Source organism: Urocampus carinirostris, chromosome 9 (assembly GCF_059441175.1).
Source record: "Urocampus carinirostris isolate Australia breed hairy pipefish chromosome 9, RoL_Ucar_1.0, whole genome shotgun sequence".
Classification (NCBI taxonomy): Eukaryota; Metazoa; Chordata; class Actinopteri; order Syngnathiformes; family Syngnathidae; genus Urocampus; species Urocampus carinirostris.
In genome coordinates this window covers 12,942,003-12,958,007 of record NC_142357.1, presented here as the reverse complement: position 1 = coordinate 12,958,007, position 16,005 = coordinate 12,942,003, and the positions used below count along the sequence as shown (strand labels likewise).

At 41.5% G+C, this 16,005-nt stretch overlaps 1 protein-coding gene and 1 pseudogene across 5 annotated transcripts in view; one reads left to right on the top strand and one right to left on the bottom strand.

Moving 5' to 3' along the window:
- LOC148359354 (leucine-rich repeat and immunoglobulin-like domain-containing nogo receptor-interacting protein 2) overlaps nucleotides 1–11,062 on the top strand; it is a 316,496-nt gene extending 305,434 nt beyond the window's left edge. For all 5 annotated transcript variants that reach the window (XM_088344583.1, XM_088344585.1, XM_088344580.1 and 2 more), the window contains one exon: nucleotides 8,147–11,062. In XM_088344583.1, the coding sequence (XP_088200709.1) occupies nucleotides 8,159–10,000 (1,842 nt within the window). In that variant the 5' untranslated portion in view covers nucleotides 8,147–8,158 and the 3' untranslated portion in view covers nucleotides 10,001–11,062. The remainder of the gene's footprint in view (nucleotides 1–8,146) is intronic.
- Nucleotides 11,063–13,854: 2,792 nt separating this feature from the next.
- LOC148359353 (U2 spliceosomal RNA) lies at nucleotides 13,855–13,944 on the bottom strand (annotated as a pseudogene).
- Nucleotides 13,945–16,005: the final 2,061 nt, after the last annotated feature.

The window sequence follows — 16,005 nt, the reverse complement described above, 5'->3', positions numbered from 1 at the left end:
GCTTATTGGGGGCAGTAGGGATTCAGTGTCTTGCCCAAGCAAAACTGAAATATAAAAAATAACAACTAAAATACCTTTATTTTGCTCTATTTTAAAATAATGCAAAAAATAGTAAATTGGCTTTGATTGGGTCTGTTGCCATGGTGACATAGCATTTACAGATTTTTGCACAGGAACAGTAAGATGTTCAGATTTTTTGTTGCAGCTCGTTGCGCACTGCAGTGTGAGCTTTTTTCGAGTGTTAATGTAAATATGTGATATTGCCACAGTAGCAGGCCACTTTACTATTGAAATTACTTGGCATTGTCGTGTTCAGTAGTAGGAAAAAAAAGTCCACACCGTGCTGCACTTCCTGTTTGCCTTTGTCACTTTTAGCTTCTGGTAGGGCTGAGCACATGGCTATTTATGTCTGGCAGGCAGAATGCAGCAGTAGCCCAGCTAGGGACGGGTGCTTAAAGTGTGCCTGTCAGTTAAAACTCACGCATAATCTTAGAGAGTGGCTGAGGGTACTGGTTGAGAAAGAGACTACGCTATCTACATAGAATAACGGCGCTTTGAGGAAATTGGTAGAAGAATGAAGTATGGATAGCAGGACAAAAGTATCAATCTGATCCAGGTACGTGCTCAGTATCGATAATATCACTATTTGTTATTGTGATCGAACCATGCGTTTATTGCTTTTATACTCATTTACTGTCATCAAAGATTAACTTCATCTTTGATCACTTAGAGTATGAAATTGATAAATTGCAATTATGTTTGGAGTAATGTGTAATATTTGACTGGATGCCTGCTGACCTTTTCCTTCAAAAATCTGTTTTCATGGTAAGTCAGGTGCATTTTTTCACATGCAGGTGTCAAACGAAGCTTAAGGTATCAAAAGTATTTGAGATTGCTTCATTTCGTCACATGGTAAGAGTGATGTGCGTGGGGTTTTCAAGTAAATATCTTCAGCTCAGGTTAAGGTTTTAAACCAGGGTTGGAAATTTCAATTTCGAAGGATCAATATCCTTTCAGTTGAGAGTTACAAGGATAAGATTTTAGGCATCAGTTAGAGCTTTAAGCAATAATGTTTCAAGCTCTCGTTATGGTTTCAATATTAATCTTATGCTAATTTAGTCCGACGCAAAGCGATTTATGGGCCATTTTGTTTCTGAGCTATCCAAGTTGCTGTGCTTTGTAAAGTAAGAAGTTTTCCATCTTCGGTGTCGGAAATAAATGTGGTGGAAAAAGCATCCGAGGTTTTAAAGAGCCTCTCGTGCATTTAGCTTCACTTTTACAAGTCAGCAGTGGCAGCGAACGGGCCATATGGAGCTCTGCTAACGACTGCAATAAAAAACTATGTGCTAAGCGGCTCAGACGTGACGCCGATTTAATTCAAATAATCAGACATGAATGGAAAATACTCCATTTGAACTTTTAGAAACTACTTTAAGCAAGCAAAAAGTAAGGTTTCAAGACAGGCATGGATTTTGAAGTAAAGTCTGGTGATCAGATGAGCTCTGTGTTTTTTGGATGCATTAAGAGTACGCTGTTATCCTCCAAGCAATGGTTAAAACTTTTAATTGGAGTTTCTAAGTAGGGTTTAAAATACGATAACAAGAATAATTGATCTTTTGAACTATGGTTAAAAGCCAGGGTTGGGGTTTTCAATTATTTTCTAGAAACTTCATTTGGGTTTAAAGCTATAGTTGATAAATTCCAGGCAGGGCTAACTTAAACTTTCCACTGAAGGTTTTGCAGCGTTTAAAGACATAAACCAGGTTATGAGTTCATACAGTGAAGTTATGACCTTTCAAATTTGCGTTTTCAACCTGGGTAGGGATTTTAGATTTGTGGCTCGGTGTTAAAGGACAAGCTAAAGGCCTGGTCACACAGCCTTTCACGGGCGTATCGAGGCTGAATCACGGCCAGAAATTTCTGCCCGTGAAGCAGACGCTGTTGGACGCTTTGAGATCGCGATACAGACGAGATACAGCAGTGCTCTACACGCGGTAAGAAATTCACACGCGGTTGGCCGCGCGAAAAAGTTTTGCGCTGCTCAAAAATTTAGACCACGGGTAACCGCGGGTGGCACACGTGGTACACACGAGGTAAAGACGCCGTACGAACGTGCTAGGACGTGCTACGGCCGCGGCCAAGACGTGGTTACACGCGGGTGGGACGCGAGATTTTAGCGGGTAATCGCGGGTGGAGCACGGTCATAGCACGTTTGTTCTGCGCCTGTATCGCGGTGTTATCACGTGCATTAGCGTGTGTACCGCGTGTAAGCACGGTCAAACGCGATGCAGCCGCGGTTACCTGCGATAAGGACGCGAAACAGTCGCCGCCGTCTGTTTCGCGGGCATACCACGGGTAAACAACGGGTTTAGCCAATTTTGCACATTTTCCACCGCGTCTGCTTCACGGGCAGAAATTTCTGGCCGTAATTCAGCCTTGATACGCCGTGAAAGGCTGTGTGACCGGGCCTTTAGGACAAGGTTTGAAGTTTTAAATTTGTGTTTCAAATATAATTTAGGGTTTAAAATTTAAGATGCGTGATTGTTTTCAAACTATGGTCAGGCTTTCAGTTTTTAGGTTTTGGGTTTCATATTATTGTTTCAACAGCTTCAATACGCAGTATCGTAGTGTATTGAGTAGTCTAGTATTTTGAATTTTAATCCTTCAGATAAATGAAAGGGGCGGCATGGCGGGAAATGGTTAGCGCGTCTGCGGCAAAGTTCTGAGGTCATGGGATCAAACCCAGCGATCAGCATTCCTGTGTGGAGTTTGCATGTTCTCCCCGTGCTTGTGTGGGTTTCCTCCAGGCACTCCAGTTTCCTCCCACATTTCAAAAACATCTCAGGTTAATTGTCCAGTCCAAAGTTTCCCAAGGTGTAAATGAGCTAGTGAGTTATCTGTCCCTGTGTGCCCTGCGACTGGCTGGCAACCGGTTCAGGGTGTCCCCTGCCCACTGCCCGAAGATAGCAGGGATGGACTTTAGCACCCCTGTGACCTACTGAGGATGAGCAGTGCAGATAATGGATGGATGGATGGATGAAAGTCTTCAGGCTTCAAATGAAGATTAAAATTTAATGATAATGTTGTAAATACTCTGATTACAGATTATGTGTATTATTGATAGTAGCATCAATACTACACATGGTAGAATCGATTGTTACAGATACCGATACTTTGTGCTCCGAAATGTTATGATTATCAAATAGTTTGAGTTGGTTTATATCTACGCTAAACACAGCACAAATATTTTAGGCACTAAAGATGTTCCATTCATTAATCAAACAGCTACAATGAAAAATTTATGATTAAAATACAAAGATGTATCGAAATATTTTTTTACAACACTTTCAGAAGAAGTCTAAAAAGTCAAACTAAAAAGCAGCAATGTAACGGTATACCAATGTCATCTGGAAAACTGAAATACCTTATTCAATAATGCAATCAAAGTGTCAATTGTTACAGTAATTTCTTCAGGAAAAGTAACATGTTTTCATTTTTGTTTCAGCTCCTGGCTCTCAACATAGTGAACATGTTTCACCTTGTTATGTCAATTTGTGGTATTGCAACAGTAGCAGACCAATTGCACCCAACATTGTCCGTTTCTGTATTTAGAAACAAAGGTCAACACCACACCACACTGTTTGCCTCTGTAATTTTGGCTTGCGGTAGAAGAGGGCACTAAGAATTATTCCTGTCTTTTTCTGGCAGGCAGGATGCAGCAACAGTCCAGGTAGTGAGAGGTGCTAAAAGTGTGCCTGTCAGTTACGACTCGGGCATAAACTTCGAGTGGCCGAAAAGGGCTGGGTGTGAAAGAAAAGGGATATGCTACTTACATGATATATAGGAGCGATGCTTTAAGCAAATTGGTCGAGGAGTGAAGTATTGATCCCAGAACAATAGTATTGATCCAACCCAGGTGCTTGCTTCGTATTGATAAAGGTGATATTAGGATTGATTCGCTCACCCTTACTTCAAGCCAAGCTGAGGCTCTTTCGTCATGGTTGGATTTCAAGACTAAGGTTTCAAGGCGGTGTTTGTAGGTTTTTTTGTAGTTTTCAAGACTCATTTAGGGACGCAAGTTTGCGCACTCAAAAGGCACATTAGATACAACAACAAGTAGCATCACAGCACCGAGACAAACATGATTAGACAAGACTAGATAAGATAAGGTCTTACATCCAACAAGGACAGAGGGCAACCAGGAATCGGAAATTAAAAAAATAGAAAACGGATGACTAATTCGGAACACCCAGTCAAGACACCATTTACTGGCTGGGGACGAACTGACAAGGACATGTGGACACATTAACCTAACAAGGAAGAAGAGAAAATACAGAGGACACGACCCTTAGACAATTATTCAGGTTAATGTCAGCATGTTAGTTGTAAATTCCATTCGTGTTTTTCCCCATGTAATTTTGTGTTTTTATCGTATTTTTCTGTAATGCGACATTTGTGTTCCCTTTTATGTGAGCGGTTGTCTTGGCGTAGCAAGGGCCCCCTCGGGGAGGAAAAATGGAGATGATTCTCAGCTCGCTGTTTAATTTTAGAACTGGCAGTGACACAGCAAATTAAGCAGCGATGCTCTCCGCCATCTTTGCAACCTGTCAGCGCCTCCGCCACATTTGTAGCGTGCAAAAAGAAGCGCCTGAATTAATATGATTTGTTTTATGTTTTCATTTGAATGCCAAAAGGAAAAATAATGTTTAATGTGTGAGCCAAGCACTTTCCATCTTGTTTATTTTAATTTGATGCTGAGTGGAGTGGGTCAAGCACTTATTATCGAAAAGCCTTTTGATCCCTTTTGGCTCCATAATAGTTTTTAGCAGCCTGAGTGAAAAACCACCAACATGTTTATTTTTATTTTGCTAAAATAAGTTGACTCGTACACTTTAGGAGTTGCATAATTTTGGGGTTCACAAAGTAGGTCATTGGTATTATCAAGCTCTCTTACGAAATAGTGCTCGTCTTTTAAGAATCGGTTCCGTTGCTGTGTTTGTAAGTTTTATTATCGCTTAATTAGAGGAATTGCAATCAAAGACAAGGAGAGCAATTGATTGATGTTGATAGGTATGCAGGTAGTGCTTGATACCAGATACTGGTTTTAAATTGTGGGTAAGTATTGGCTAGATTTGGATTTTAAACATCATTTAGTTAGAGTATGACAGCTCAAGAAAGACTGGTTTCCCATAAGTGTTTGGGTTTGCATGAGTTTATCCTGTGGGTCAAAGTGTCCTTGGGCAAGACACTGAATCCCTAATGCCCCCAATAAGCAGGTCGGCGCCTTGCATGGCTGCATGGCCGCTATTGGTGTGTGAGTGTGAGTGTGAATAGGTAAGTATAAAGCACATTGGTAAGGCGCCCGTTTTGGGACTGGGAGGTCGCTGGTTCGCACCTCGGCCGAGTCATACCAAAGACTTATAACATTGGTAAAATGGCGGCGCCCTCTGTTGGCTGCGGCTGCATCGGCTCGCTACAACGGGTCAGGTGTATCGACATTTCGTTCTGTGTACATTGTTACACAGAATGACAATACAAAGGAAATTATTATTATTATTATTGTAAAGCGCTTTGGGTGGTCTTCATTGACTTAAAAAGCGCTATATAAATGCAGACCATTTACCATTCTTAATTGGGGTTTAAAATTACAGCGTTTAAAGTTGAGTTTCAAGCAAGAGCAAGGGTTTTGAAAGGGTAAAGGTTTCTGGCTTTAAAAGTCAGGGTTTACATGCCCATTTGTGTCTTTCACATTTCTATTTCAGGGAACAAATGGGGATTAAAATTGAGGTTTCCATGCAAGGGTTCTCGATTCACAGATCTTTTACCACCTGTACACTACTTCATGTGGTGTGTCTTGGGCAAGTACACCCATTCCTCCCTGGGTCAGGTGGGGTTGAGATTTGCTACTCCACATAAAACTGATTAGTACTGGTTTCAATGGTTACCAAATGCAAGAGAAGCCTCCAGATTTGAGTCAGATACAGCACCTTCATCATTTGGTCACTGTTCCTGTCATGAGGGGCACCTGAGTCTGCTCCGTTGGCGCCAACAGTCCTGGGCGCTGATTGGCTCCCTGCTACTTTTTAAACCTGCCGGTTCCCGGTTACCAGCGTCAGACCGTCTGCGAACCTTAGCTATACACAAGGCCATTTCTTTTGACTCCTGACTTTATCCTGCCCTGTTTTCCGTCTGATTCCTGTTGCCAACCTCTTTTCTGAACCCGTTTTACATTTTTGCTCCTCCGTCCCGGCCATCGACCTGTTTTTTCTCGCTCTCGATATTGCCTTCGATCGACACGGAAGTGCCACTTCAGCATTCCCAGCGATCTGCTACCCGTGACCGATGATCACCGGATCGTGGGTGTAAAACGAATGCGATTGGGTCCCGTCTCCGTTCCTGGTCTGTGACAGTTTCGGTGTAAAGCGTCATCCCATTCTGGATGCTTGACAATATTGATACTAGATCCCAAATCACTGGGAGAAACTATTGTTTTTCAAAATTAGCATGCAAAACCTAAGTAAGGCTTTGAAAGATGGTTGGTATTTCACAGTTTGATAAAGCTTTTTGAAGCCTCTTTTGCACAAACTTTCCAAGTACGGTTTCAAACATTAAGCTCTGGTCAGTTGAGGGTGAAAAGTATTACTCCATATGATTCTTAAGATTGGGTAAGGTTTTAATTTCCTGACAGAGAAATTATTTTAAGAGATGTTGGTAACAAGCTTACAAATTAAGGTTTTAGGGAATGAGTAGGTAAAGTTGATAAGACAGTCCATGTTTTATAGACCAACCTAAGCCAAGGAAAAACACAAACACATCATTATTCAATTTGTTTTTCTTTTTGTTGTTTGGGGGTGCAGACTTTTCATTTTTCTATTCCTTCATCGTGTTAAGTGTGCCCTTTTGTTCTCTCTCAAAATGTTTTACTGCCTTGTCGCTTTTGTGTTTATCCTTTATTTTCTCTTAGGCTGTCATCCTGATTATCGTGTTTTGTATTTTTCCAGAGGATTTATCTAAAAGCGCCATATTTGTTTGTAAGCTTTTATGAACCTGTCAAGGGACACTCTGTGTGCAAACATCACACTTGTACTTCTCTCCACGCATTCGTTTGACACCACCGGCACCTCACTGAATTATTAACGCCAGGACTAATTATAGGCCCTGGCCACCGTAGCAACCAAACCTGTAGAGCGAAAAAATAAAAAACACGCCGTTGGCGCTATTGCCAACTGTTATTGTGCTCTGTGTGACAACTTGGTAGACACTTTGTTTTTTTCCCGTCGTTGACCATTTGATTAAACGTCTACTGCAAAAATAATTTTGTTGTACTATAGACTGAAAACAAATTAACTATCTATATCTGTAATATTGAAGACTCGCACTTTTAAAAATTCTGCCTGCTGAGAGTTTTTGATTATTTAATTGGGCAAATCAAAACCACGTTCATTATTAAGTACTCTTTTAATTTCAAACAAAAAGGGTGTTTGGTGTGGGAAAGTCTGGCTGAATTTAAGTCTATTTTTTGTATTCAACTAAATGTTATCTTCCATAAAAATGAGTTTCTCCCACAGTGCATTTTTCTCCAATATTTCAATTCCCCAGTTGGTGATTATGCACAAGCGCTCCCCTCATAACGCTGAAGTTCACCAGCTGTTTCTTGCCTGAGGGGTGAAAATGTAACTTAACAACCTATTTTTTTCTTGTGTCTTTATTTTGTTATGTACTACTTTTTCCTTCCAAACTCTGCCAGTTTGAGTATGTCTTCATCCTCGTTACATTTTTTATGGAATACATACAAGGGATATTCAATACTACTATTTTCATACAGAAAATAAATACTCTGCTCATTAGTTTTCACAATCACCGATATCGACTGCTGATACCATTAGTTCTTTTTGTAATAATTTTTTCCCAAAACAAATACCCTAGAGTCTCTTGAAATTAATGTCGATATTCCAAACTAAAAGCTGATATTGACCCAGTAACAAGACTGTATCAATAATTGCACTGCTCTAATAAGTACAGTGAACAATTATTTTCCATTCCGAACATTTACCTGTATTTTTGCATGGCTGTGATTGTATTGCCTATAACATGGAGTGAAATAAAAATTTAATCGTTCCCCATGTTTTAAACTTTTGTCTTTCAGAGCCGTGACAAAATGGTGGACAGCTTCAGCAAAGTCATGCTGCACACGGTCATCTCGGGCTGGCAGCCAATCCTGGGACTGGCTTTGCTGGCCGTCTTCGCAGGCTCCTCCCTGGGCTGCCCCTCCCGCTGCGAGTGCTCAGCCCAGACCAAAGCCGTGGTATGCCACCGCAAGCGAATGCCCACCATCCCTGACGGCATCCCTGGCGAGACCAGGATCCTTGACCTTAGTAAGAACAAGCTAACCATGATCAACCCGGACGATTTTGCGGCTTTCCCAGGCCTAGAAGAACTGGACCTCAGTGGAAATATAATCAGCTATGTGGAACCGGGTGCTTTCAATGCACTGTTCGGCATGCACTCGCTCAGCCTGAAAAGCAACCGGATCAAGCTCATCCCACTGGGGGTTTTCTCTGGCCTGGCCAACCTGACTCGGCTAGATATGAGCAACAACAAGATTGTCATCCTCCTGGATTATATGTTCCAGGATTTGCACAATCTTAAATTTTTGGAGGTGGGTGACAACGAGCTGGTTTATATCTCACACCGTGCATTCAGTGGACTTCTAAGCCTGGAGATGTTGGCTCTGGAGCGGTGTAATCTGACTGTGGTGCCTTCAGAAGCCCTCTCGCACCTTCACAACTTGGTCAGGCTTCACCTGCGGCACCTCAGCATCAGCACCTTGCATCCGTACTCCTTCAAAAAGTTGTTCCGGCTGCAGCACTTGGAGATTGACAACTGGCCCTCGCTGGACCACATCCCAGCAAACACTTTGCACAACCTCAACCTTACCACATTGTCTATCACCAACACCAACCTGTCGTCCTTCCCTTACCAGGCCTTGAAGCACCTACCCTACCTGACGCATCTAAACCTGTCCTACAACCGCATCCGGCACATTGGAGGAGGAATGCTGACAGACCTTGTTCGCCTTCAGGAGTTTCACCTGGTCGGTGCTCAACTCACCGCCATCGAACCATATGCTTTCCAGGGCCTGCGGGAACTGAAGGTGCTCAACGTTTCTCACAATAAGTTGGACACGCTGGAAAAGGGAGTCTTCCAGTCCCCAGAAGCTCTAGAAGTCCTCCTGATTGACAACAACCCACTGGTGTGCGACTGCCGCCTCATGTGGATCTTACAGAAACGGCACACTATTTTGTTTGGTGAATCGCAGCCAGAGTGCAGCACACCTGAGGGTATCCGCGGCAGACCTTTCCAGGAGTTCAAGGAAAGTCTACTGTCCTACTATGTCACCTGTACCAAGCCAAAAATCCGTGAGAACAAGACCCAAACATTGACAGTGGATGAGGGCCAACACACTCTTCTCCATTGCAGTGCCGAAGGGACACCGAGGCCCACCGTTTCTTGGGTGTCACCACGGCGGCGAGTCCTGACGACCAGGAGCCACGGAAGGGTGACAGTCCACAACAACGGCACCCTCGAGATCAAGTCGGCCGAGATCCAGGATGGTGGAGTCTACCTCTGCCTAGCATCCAACACTGCCGGCAACGACTCTATGATGACATCGCTAGCCGTCAAGAGCCTGGGCTCACTCTATGCCAACAGGACCCTGTATTACACCGACCCCAGCAACACTACTGCCAATGGGACATCGGGTGTCACCCTAGGCTTGGACCTTAAAACCATTTTAGTGTCAACTGCCATGGGTTGCTTTACCTTCTTGGGCATGGTCTTGTTTTGCTTCCTGCTCCTTTTCGTCTGGAGTAGGGGCAAAGGAAAACATAAAAACAACATTGATGTGGAATACGTGCCTCGATCTAAGTCCAATGGCACCAACGTGGACTCAGCTGACATCCAAGCCGGGCCTCACCGTTTCAACATGAAAATGATGTGAGTTGTTTTATAGGCGCAAAAGAAATCTGGCTCATTTGTAAAAAAAAAAAAATCCCAAAGTACATTCTATTTTTTTGCAAATAGAACCACAGCTAACAGATACGGGCTTGGAAAGTACTTTTGGGTAAGAGACAACAAGCGGGACCTTGAAAACGATGTTTGATGGATGTCGAAATTGCTTCAGCTCGGAGGAGGAGTGAACAGTTTCCAGGGAATTAAATGTCATTTATCTGCTTTTTGAGATTTATATGCCCTCCCCTACCACCTCCAAAAAAGAATGCCCTTCAACTTCTCTGGGTTGGATCTTCTGGACTCGGCTGAACCATGTACAGTACCAATTTGTATCTTACGCTAAATTAACCTTTGTTGTGTCTTGCGCCACATGCTTGTCACCCATCTGATCAACCAATGACGATGACCATTGCTTATTCCGTTCAATACTTTTTGACCCTTGTGTACCTAATGCTTTGGTATTATGTACACCTACTGTATGTACATACTCATTCAAAAGAATTATCCATTGCAATATTCATGGGATGCATTAGCCAAATTTGGTATAACCATATACTGTATGTTCAGCGGGAAAAAAACAACTCTTGAGTCTTTTTTAAGTTTCCAGATATTCAGGAAGGGCTTCTCTGGGTGATGGCATGTCTTTGCTCCCCTTTGATTGACTCAGAAGATATATAAATAAATACATATTTATCAAATAAAATATTTTATTTATGAAAAATGCTGATCAAAAACCCAATCTCAACTGCTGTCAGCTGTCTAATATAGTATCTGGATGAACCTGACCCACCGTTTTGTCCGACTTTAGTGTCTTTCTATTCCTTTGAAGTGTACCTTTTCGGCCCACGTGTCAACTTTTTGGCCCTTGTGTCAACTTTTTGCTACAGTGATATTTGCATTTTTTCTTTATTATTTTTCCTGTAGAAAAGATTGACTATGTTGTGCTAGTTCCTCATTTTGTTGTTGAATCATTTAGATTGTGACAATTTCTGAAAAATAAAAAATATATATATATATATATGTATGTGGAATAAATGCAGTTGTATTTGTACCTGTGACTGAAATCAGACTTCTTCACAACATGGCTCATTATTTTTTAAAATGTTTATTTGTGGCTGATTTGGTTCAAATCTACAACTAATAGTTGTGTACCATGACATAATTTTCGTTACAAATACCACATATACATTATTCTATTCTATTGCAATTATGTCCACAAAGTCAATGAAAGATACATAAATGTCATAGTGACTCTATCAGGAGTTGCTGCACATATCTGAGATTGTTTCCCCGGCTGTTGGCGCTTCAATTCTTTGCAGATTTGCACTTTATCTTTTAATCTTGGTGATGTGAAGCAGACAGCGTGGAACAAAAAAAGTCATAGTCATTGATTCTTTAATGCTACTTCAAGGGGATCCAGTACAGAGTGACCCATCAATTTTAATTTAAAATATGTAATCTTTAATTAAACCAGTATTTGAAACCCTAACCCTGGTTTGAAATACTAACACTTAGTACGTTTATATGGAGGGCTAATTCTGAATTAGACTTCCTGGAGCAATGCGAATGCATCTTTTACATGACCAGTAACAAACAAACAACCTTGAATGCATAATGTTTGGGAGTAATCCGATTACAAGGGCAAAGCGGAAGCACCATCATTTAGCAAATATACATTTTTCCTAATTTATCTTTTCAATTTGTAGAGGTCTTGCTCATGTTTAAGGTTCACCACAATAAATAGCTGTCTGGGTAGTTATCAGTATCATATATTTACAAGTCTTAAGTTTCTTTGGAAGGCAAACACCCAATACATTAATTTTATATTAAGATTTTTTTTTTATAAGATTTAATCATCTAAGAAAATGTTAGCAAAACAGATGCACATGTTCCTTAATCTAACAAACTATGATTTATTTGGACATGGAATCAATTAACAAATAAACACATTGCAAAAAAACGAGTTTTCAGGACGTTTTTAGTTAGAAAAGAGTAAAATGTGAAAAGTCGATGGGATTATACGGTGACTGGAAGACTTAAGAAGAAGAAGGAGATAATTACGAAGCGTGTGATGAGAGATTTTTGATGGCGTGTTCAAATTAAATGACCCGGAATCAAACGCAGCAGTGGTGATAATGTTCCTTGTTATTTCCCAGGCAAAGGAGGACACCTTTGGACGTGTGCACGTTGAAGCGCTCTCTCTTTGGCAATCTCATCGGTCGAGCTGGGAGATTACATGCTAACATTTTGGTGGTTTGAATCTTTATTATAAGTCTGTTGCATGGAGACAATGTCAGCGGTTCAATTTATTGGCGAGGTGGAAGACTGGCATGGGGAGACAGGTGTGGAGTCGGGGTAAAGATTGGCATTAGACAACGCCAGTAGACACGTGTGGTATTCTTTATCACAAGTGTGGAGAGCTAGGCGTGGATCAGTTTATCAGGCAGTTTAAGTAATCCAATAATCCAAAAGGAAAATGAATCATGTTTTAATGTCCAAAAAGTGCAGCACAGCGGCACAGTGGTTAGTACGTGTGCAGCACAGTTCTGAGTTCATGAGATTGAACCTCCTGTGTGGAGTTTGCAAGTTCTCCCCATGCTTGCGTGGGTTTCCTCCGGGCACTCCGGTTTCCTCCCACATTCCAAAAACATGCATGTCAGGTTGATTGGCTGGTCCAAATTGTCCCTTGGTGTGAATGAGCGAGCAAAATCTGCCTTTCCCTGTGTGCCCTGCGAGTGGCTGGCAACGAGTTCAGGTTGTCCCCTGCCCACTGCCAGAGGATGGCTGGGATGGGCTCCAGCACCCCCGCGACCCTACTGAGGAGAAGCGGTTCAGATAATGGATGGATGAATGGATGTCCAAAAAGTAAACTGTTGTACACCCCAGATGAATTGCCAAAACCGTGTTTAATACTTCACCCAAAATTGTGTGACAACCCCTACAAATAGAAGTCTTTTTCTACAGAAGGACGAATCACAAACCGATTTCTTTTCTCAACTGAACATATTCAATGAGTAAATGTAAGGAAAAGTCCTGCTGGGATCATAAGTTGGATTTTTGGACTGATCTAAATTACATGACAATGAATAACCCCTTTTGTGAGCAATCTGATCAAAAGTGGCAAGTCCACAAATAGTGTGCCATTGCTGGGTCTGTTTACACGTTGTGCTCGTATATGGCTTGGCAGAACCATGGCCTTACATTATAAATGTATGGATAAAACTGTGGTATTTTACTATAGAAACAGAAAAAAAGTGGAAATGTCTGGCAGAAATTTTAGTGAGTTGGCATTTAATTTTCATCTATGTATACGTCATTAGTTCTTTGCAGCACTCACAAATAAAAAAAGGATTTTGGATGAAGAAACTGGGCGTTTGTAGTAATTTGCACACCTATTCGGACCATTCAAATGTCTATACATGCACAAATATCCATAAAATAAAAGGGCTAACCCAACCCAACCATCTATTTGCTACGGTAGTGTTTATTTACCGTAAATTCCGGACTATAGAGCGCACCTGATTATAAGCCGCACCCACCACATTTTAAGAGGGTAACCGCTTTTGTACTTACACAAGCCGTACCTGTATATAAGCCGCATGCGCCCACATTGAAAAAATGTAACACAAACATAAAATTAACCTAAACCCGACTTTAAGTCTTGCAACAGTAGGGGTTTGGGGTTTTTAAGGGTTATTGTTCTATCTTCATTATTCATTATCCATTATCCGTTATCGGTCAGTTCATTATACGCTGCAAAGCCTAAGAGCCGGGACTCTTACGCTCAGCCAAAAGGCCAAGCTAAGGTCCTAGCTCTAAAGCCTTGCTGCGATCATTGCGAATGCACCGTTCCCGGAGGTACTGCAATACCGGGCCGATGCGTGGAGTGGACAGAGCAAGCTCTTATTCCATCTCCGGATTGCAGAAATCAAACGCCAAGCGTGGTGTCGCCATATCAGAGTCAAAGAGCCATTCCACATGCCGATACAATTTGAAATGCAACTGTAACTGAATATAAAGTACCCAGTCTAAACACCACAGCCGGCAAAATGAATGGAAAATGATAACGGTACTTAACGTTTGATGCAGACCTGCAGAGTCCAGGTCCCGTTGAAAATAATCCAAGGAAAAAAAAATTATATTTCCAAAGGTAAGGGTGGGGAAAATATACATCCACTATTGTCCGCTGCGTCCAAAAACACGTCTCACCTGAACTCCACTTCCCGTCAGCCCCCGTGGTTTTCGCTCCTTCTTTTTGATTCACCCATGGAAAACATAACAGAATAAATCACTAAAATAAATACATTACAAAAATATACAGTTGCAAATACATATTATACATGGTTACACATATTTACAAAGAAAGACGGTACACCGAGAGATTTCAAAGCTTTAATAATAATATTATAACTTTCACCCCAAACCGTGCCTGTGAAGGGTAGCAAAACACTACTAGCAATACGCTCGCAACACAGTAGACGGGTCTGTTAAAAAAAACATATCGTACATGTAGAAATCACGGTAAATCGTCCTCATCTTCCTCCTTATAACTGACGTCATCAAAGTCCGCTTCCTTCAGTATGGGAAAGATACTTCATCATATAGGCATCGTCCCACGCTCCCTTATTCAAAAACGCGCTAGCGACACGCTCGCAAAATAGAGTTCACATGCAGTAGCTCTGTTTCCTTCTTTATGGGACTGCTCGATTGCGTTTAGCTCGTAAGCTGTGGCATGTGCCTTTCATTTTGCAATATGCATGATGAGGATATGTCTATGCTAATTTAATTTGTGCACAAGCTAAGAAGTTGCAGTCTTCCTCGGTGCATATATTCCACCGGTCTAAATCTTACCTTTTGTACTCGAGCGCCGCTGGCGGCTGTTAGAAAAATTACATAAATTGTCCGCATCACTGAATAAGCCGCAGGGTTGAACGTTTGGGAAAAAAGTAGCGGCTTATAGTCCTGAATTTACGGTACATGGCTTTTCATAACCATAATAGTGAAAATAGTCCAATTTCAATCATACTTCTCCCTGCATGTAAACATACTCAGTGATTTGGTTATTCTGTACCAACTCCAAGCTGTGACCAAAATCAAGAAAACATTTCCATTTCTCAAAGTCATCAAATAAATGAGTGTGATGTTTAAAGCAGAGATGCTAAAACATAGTCACCTTTTTTTATTTTTTTTCAAGTACCGTCTATACTGTCATGTAAGCCTACATTACATGCAAGTGGCCCTCTAAAACTAATTTTAATACAGACACATCCGAAAAGAGATTTAAAAACATGAATAAAGTGTGTACCTGAACATCAATAATGATTTAATTATGAAATAAAAATGAATAATATATTGGTTAAAGCAAAAAATATGAATATTTTTTAAAACATTTATTGTATCTTGCAGCAGTGCATTAAGGGCATACTCAAACACCATGCTCGTATTTCACAAATGTTTTCTTTTTCGACTCGATTGTTGTTGTCACTGTCACTTACTTCTGGTTCCAACTTTCTTGTGACCCATTATAATGGGCAGAAAAAGGAAACAAAACCAGCAAAATCACCCAAAAAATGGAATGTGGTCCATCTCAAACATGCTGATTGACTGTGAAGTGATCAAGCAGGGATTGGTCGCCATCTATGGTTTACCATAGACGTGAGTAGACGCCGTTAAAGCCCCCATCTTGGTGCGATGGAACTCAGTTACCCTGAGTTGAGTACAACATTACCTGACTTTTCGTTGGTGAAACCCAAGATTTTGCGCCTGGATGGACTTCGCTTTGAGAGTTCGAGGCATGTTTTACCTGTAAATGAAAAGCACGGATGACAAAGTCCCGCCCGCAGAGCGCTTTGTTACATACAAAAACACCAAACCGAAAACGAGACTCGGCTCAACGGCTGCCATCCGTTTTCGTTAGCAGACGCGATGGTGCTTGGTGTCACGCATCAGCCCCTTCTCGTTTTTCTCGGATTTACAAGGTCTTTGCTGGCGAAT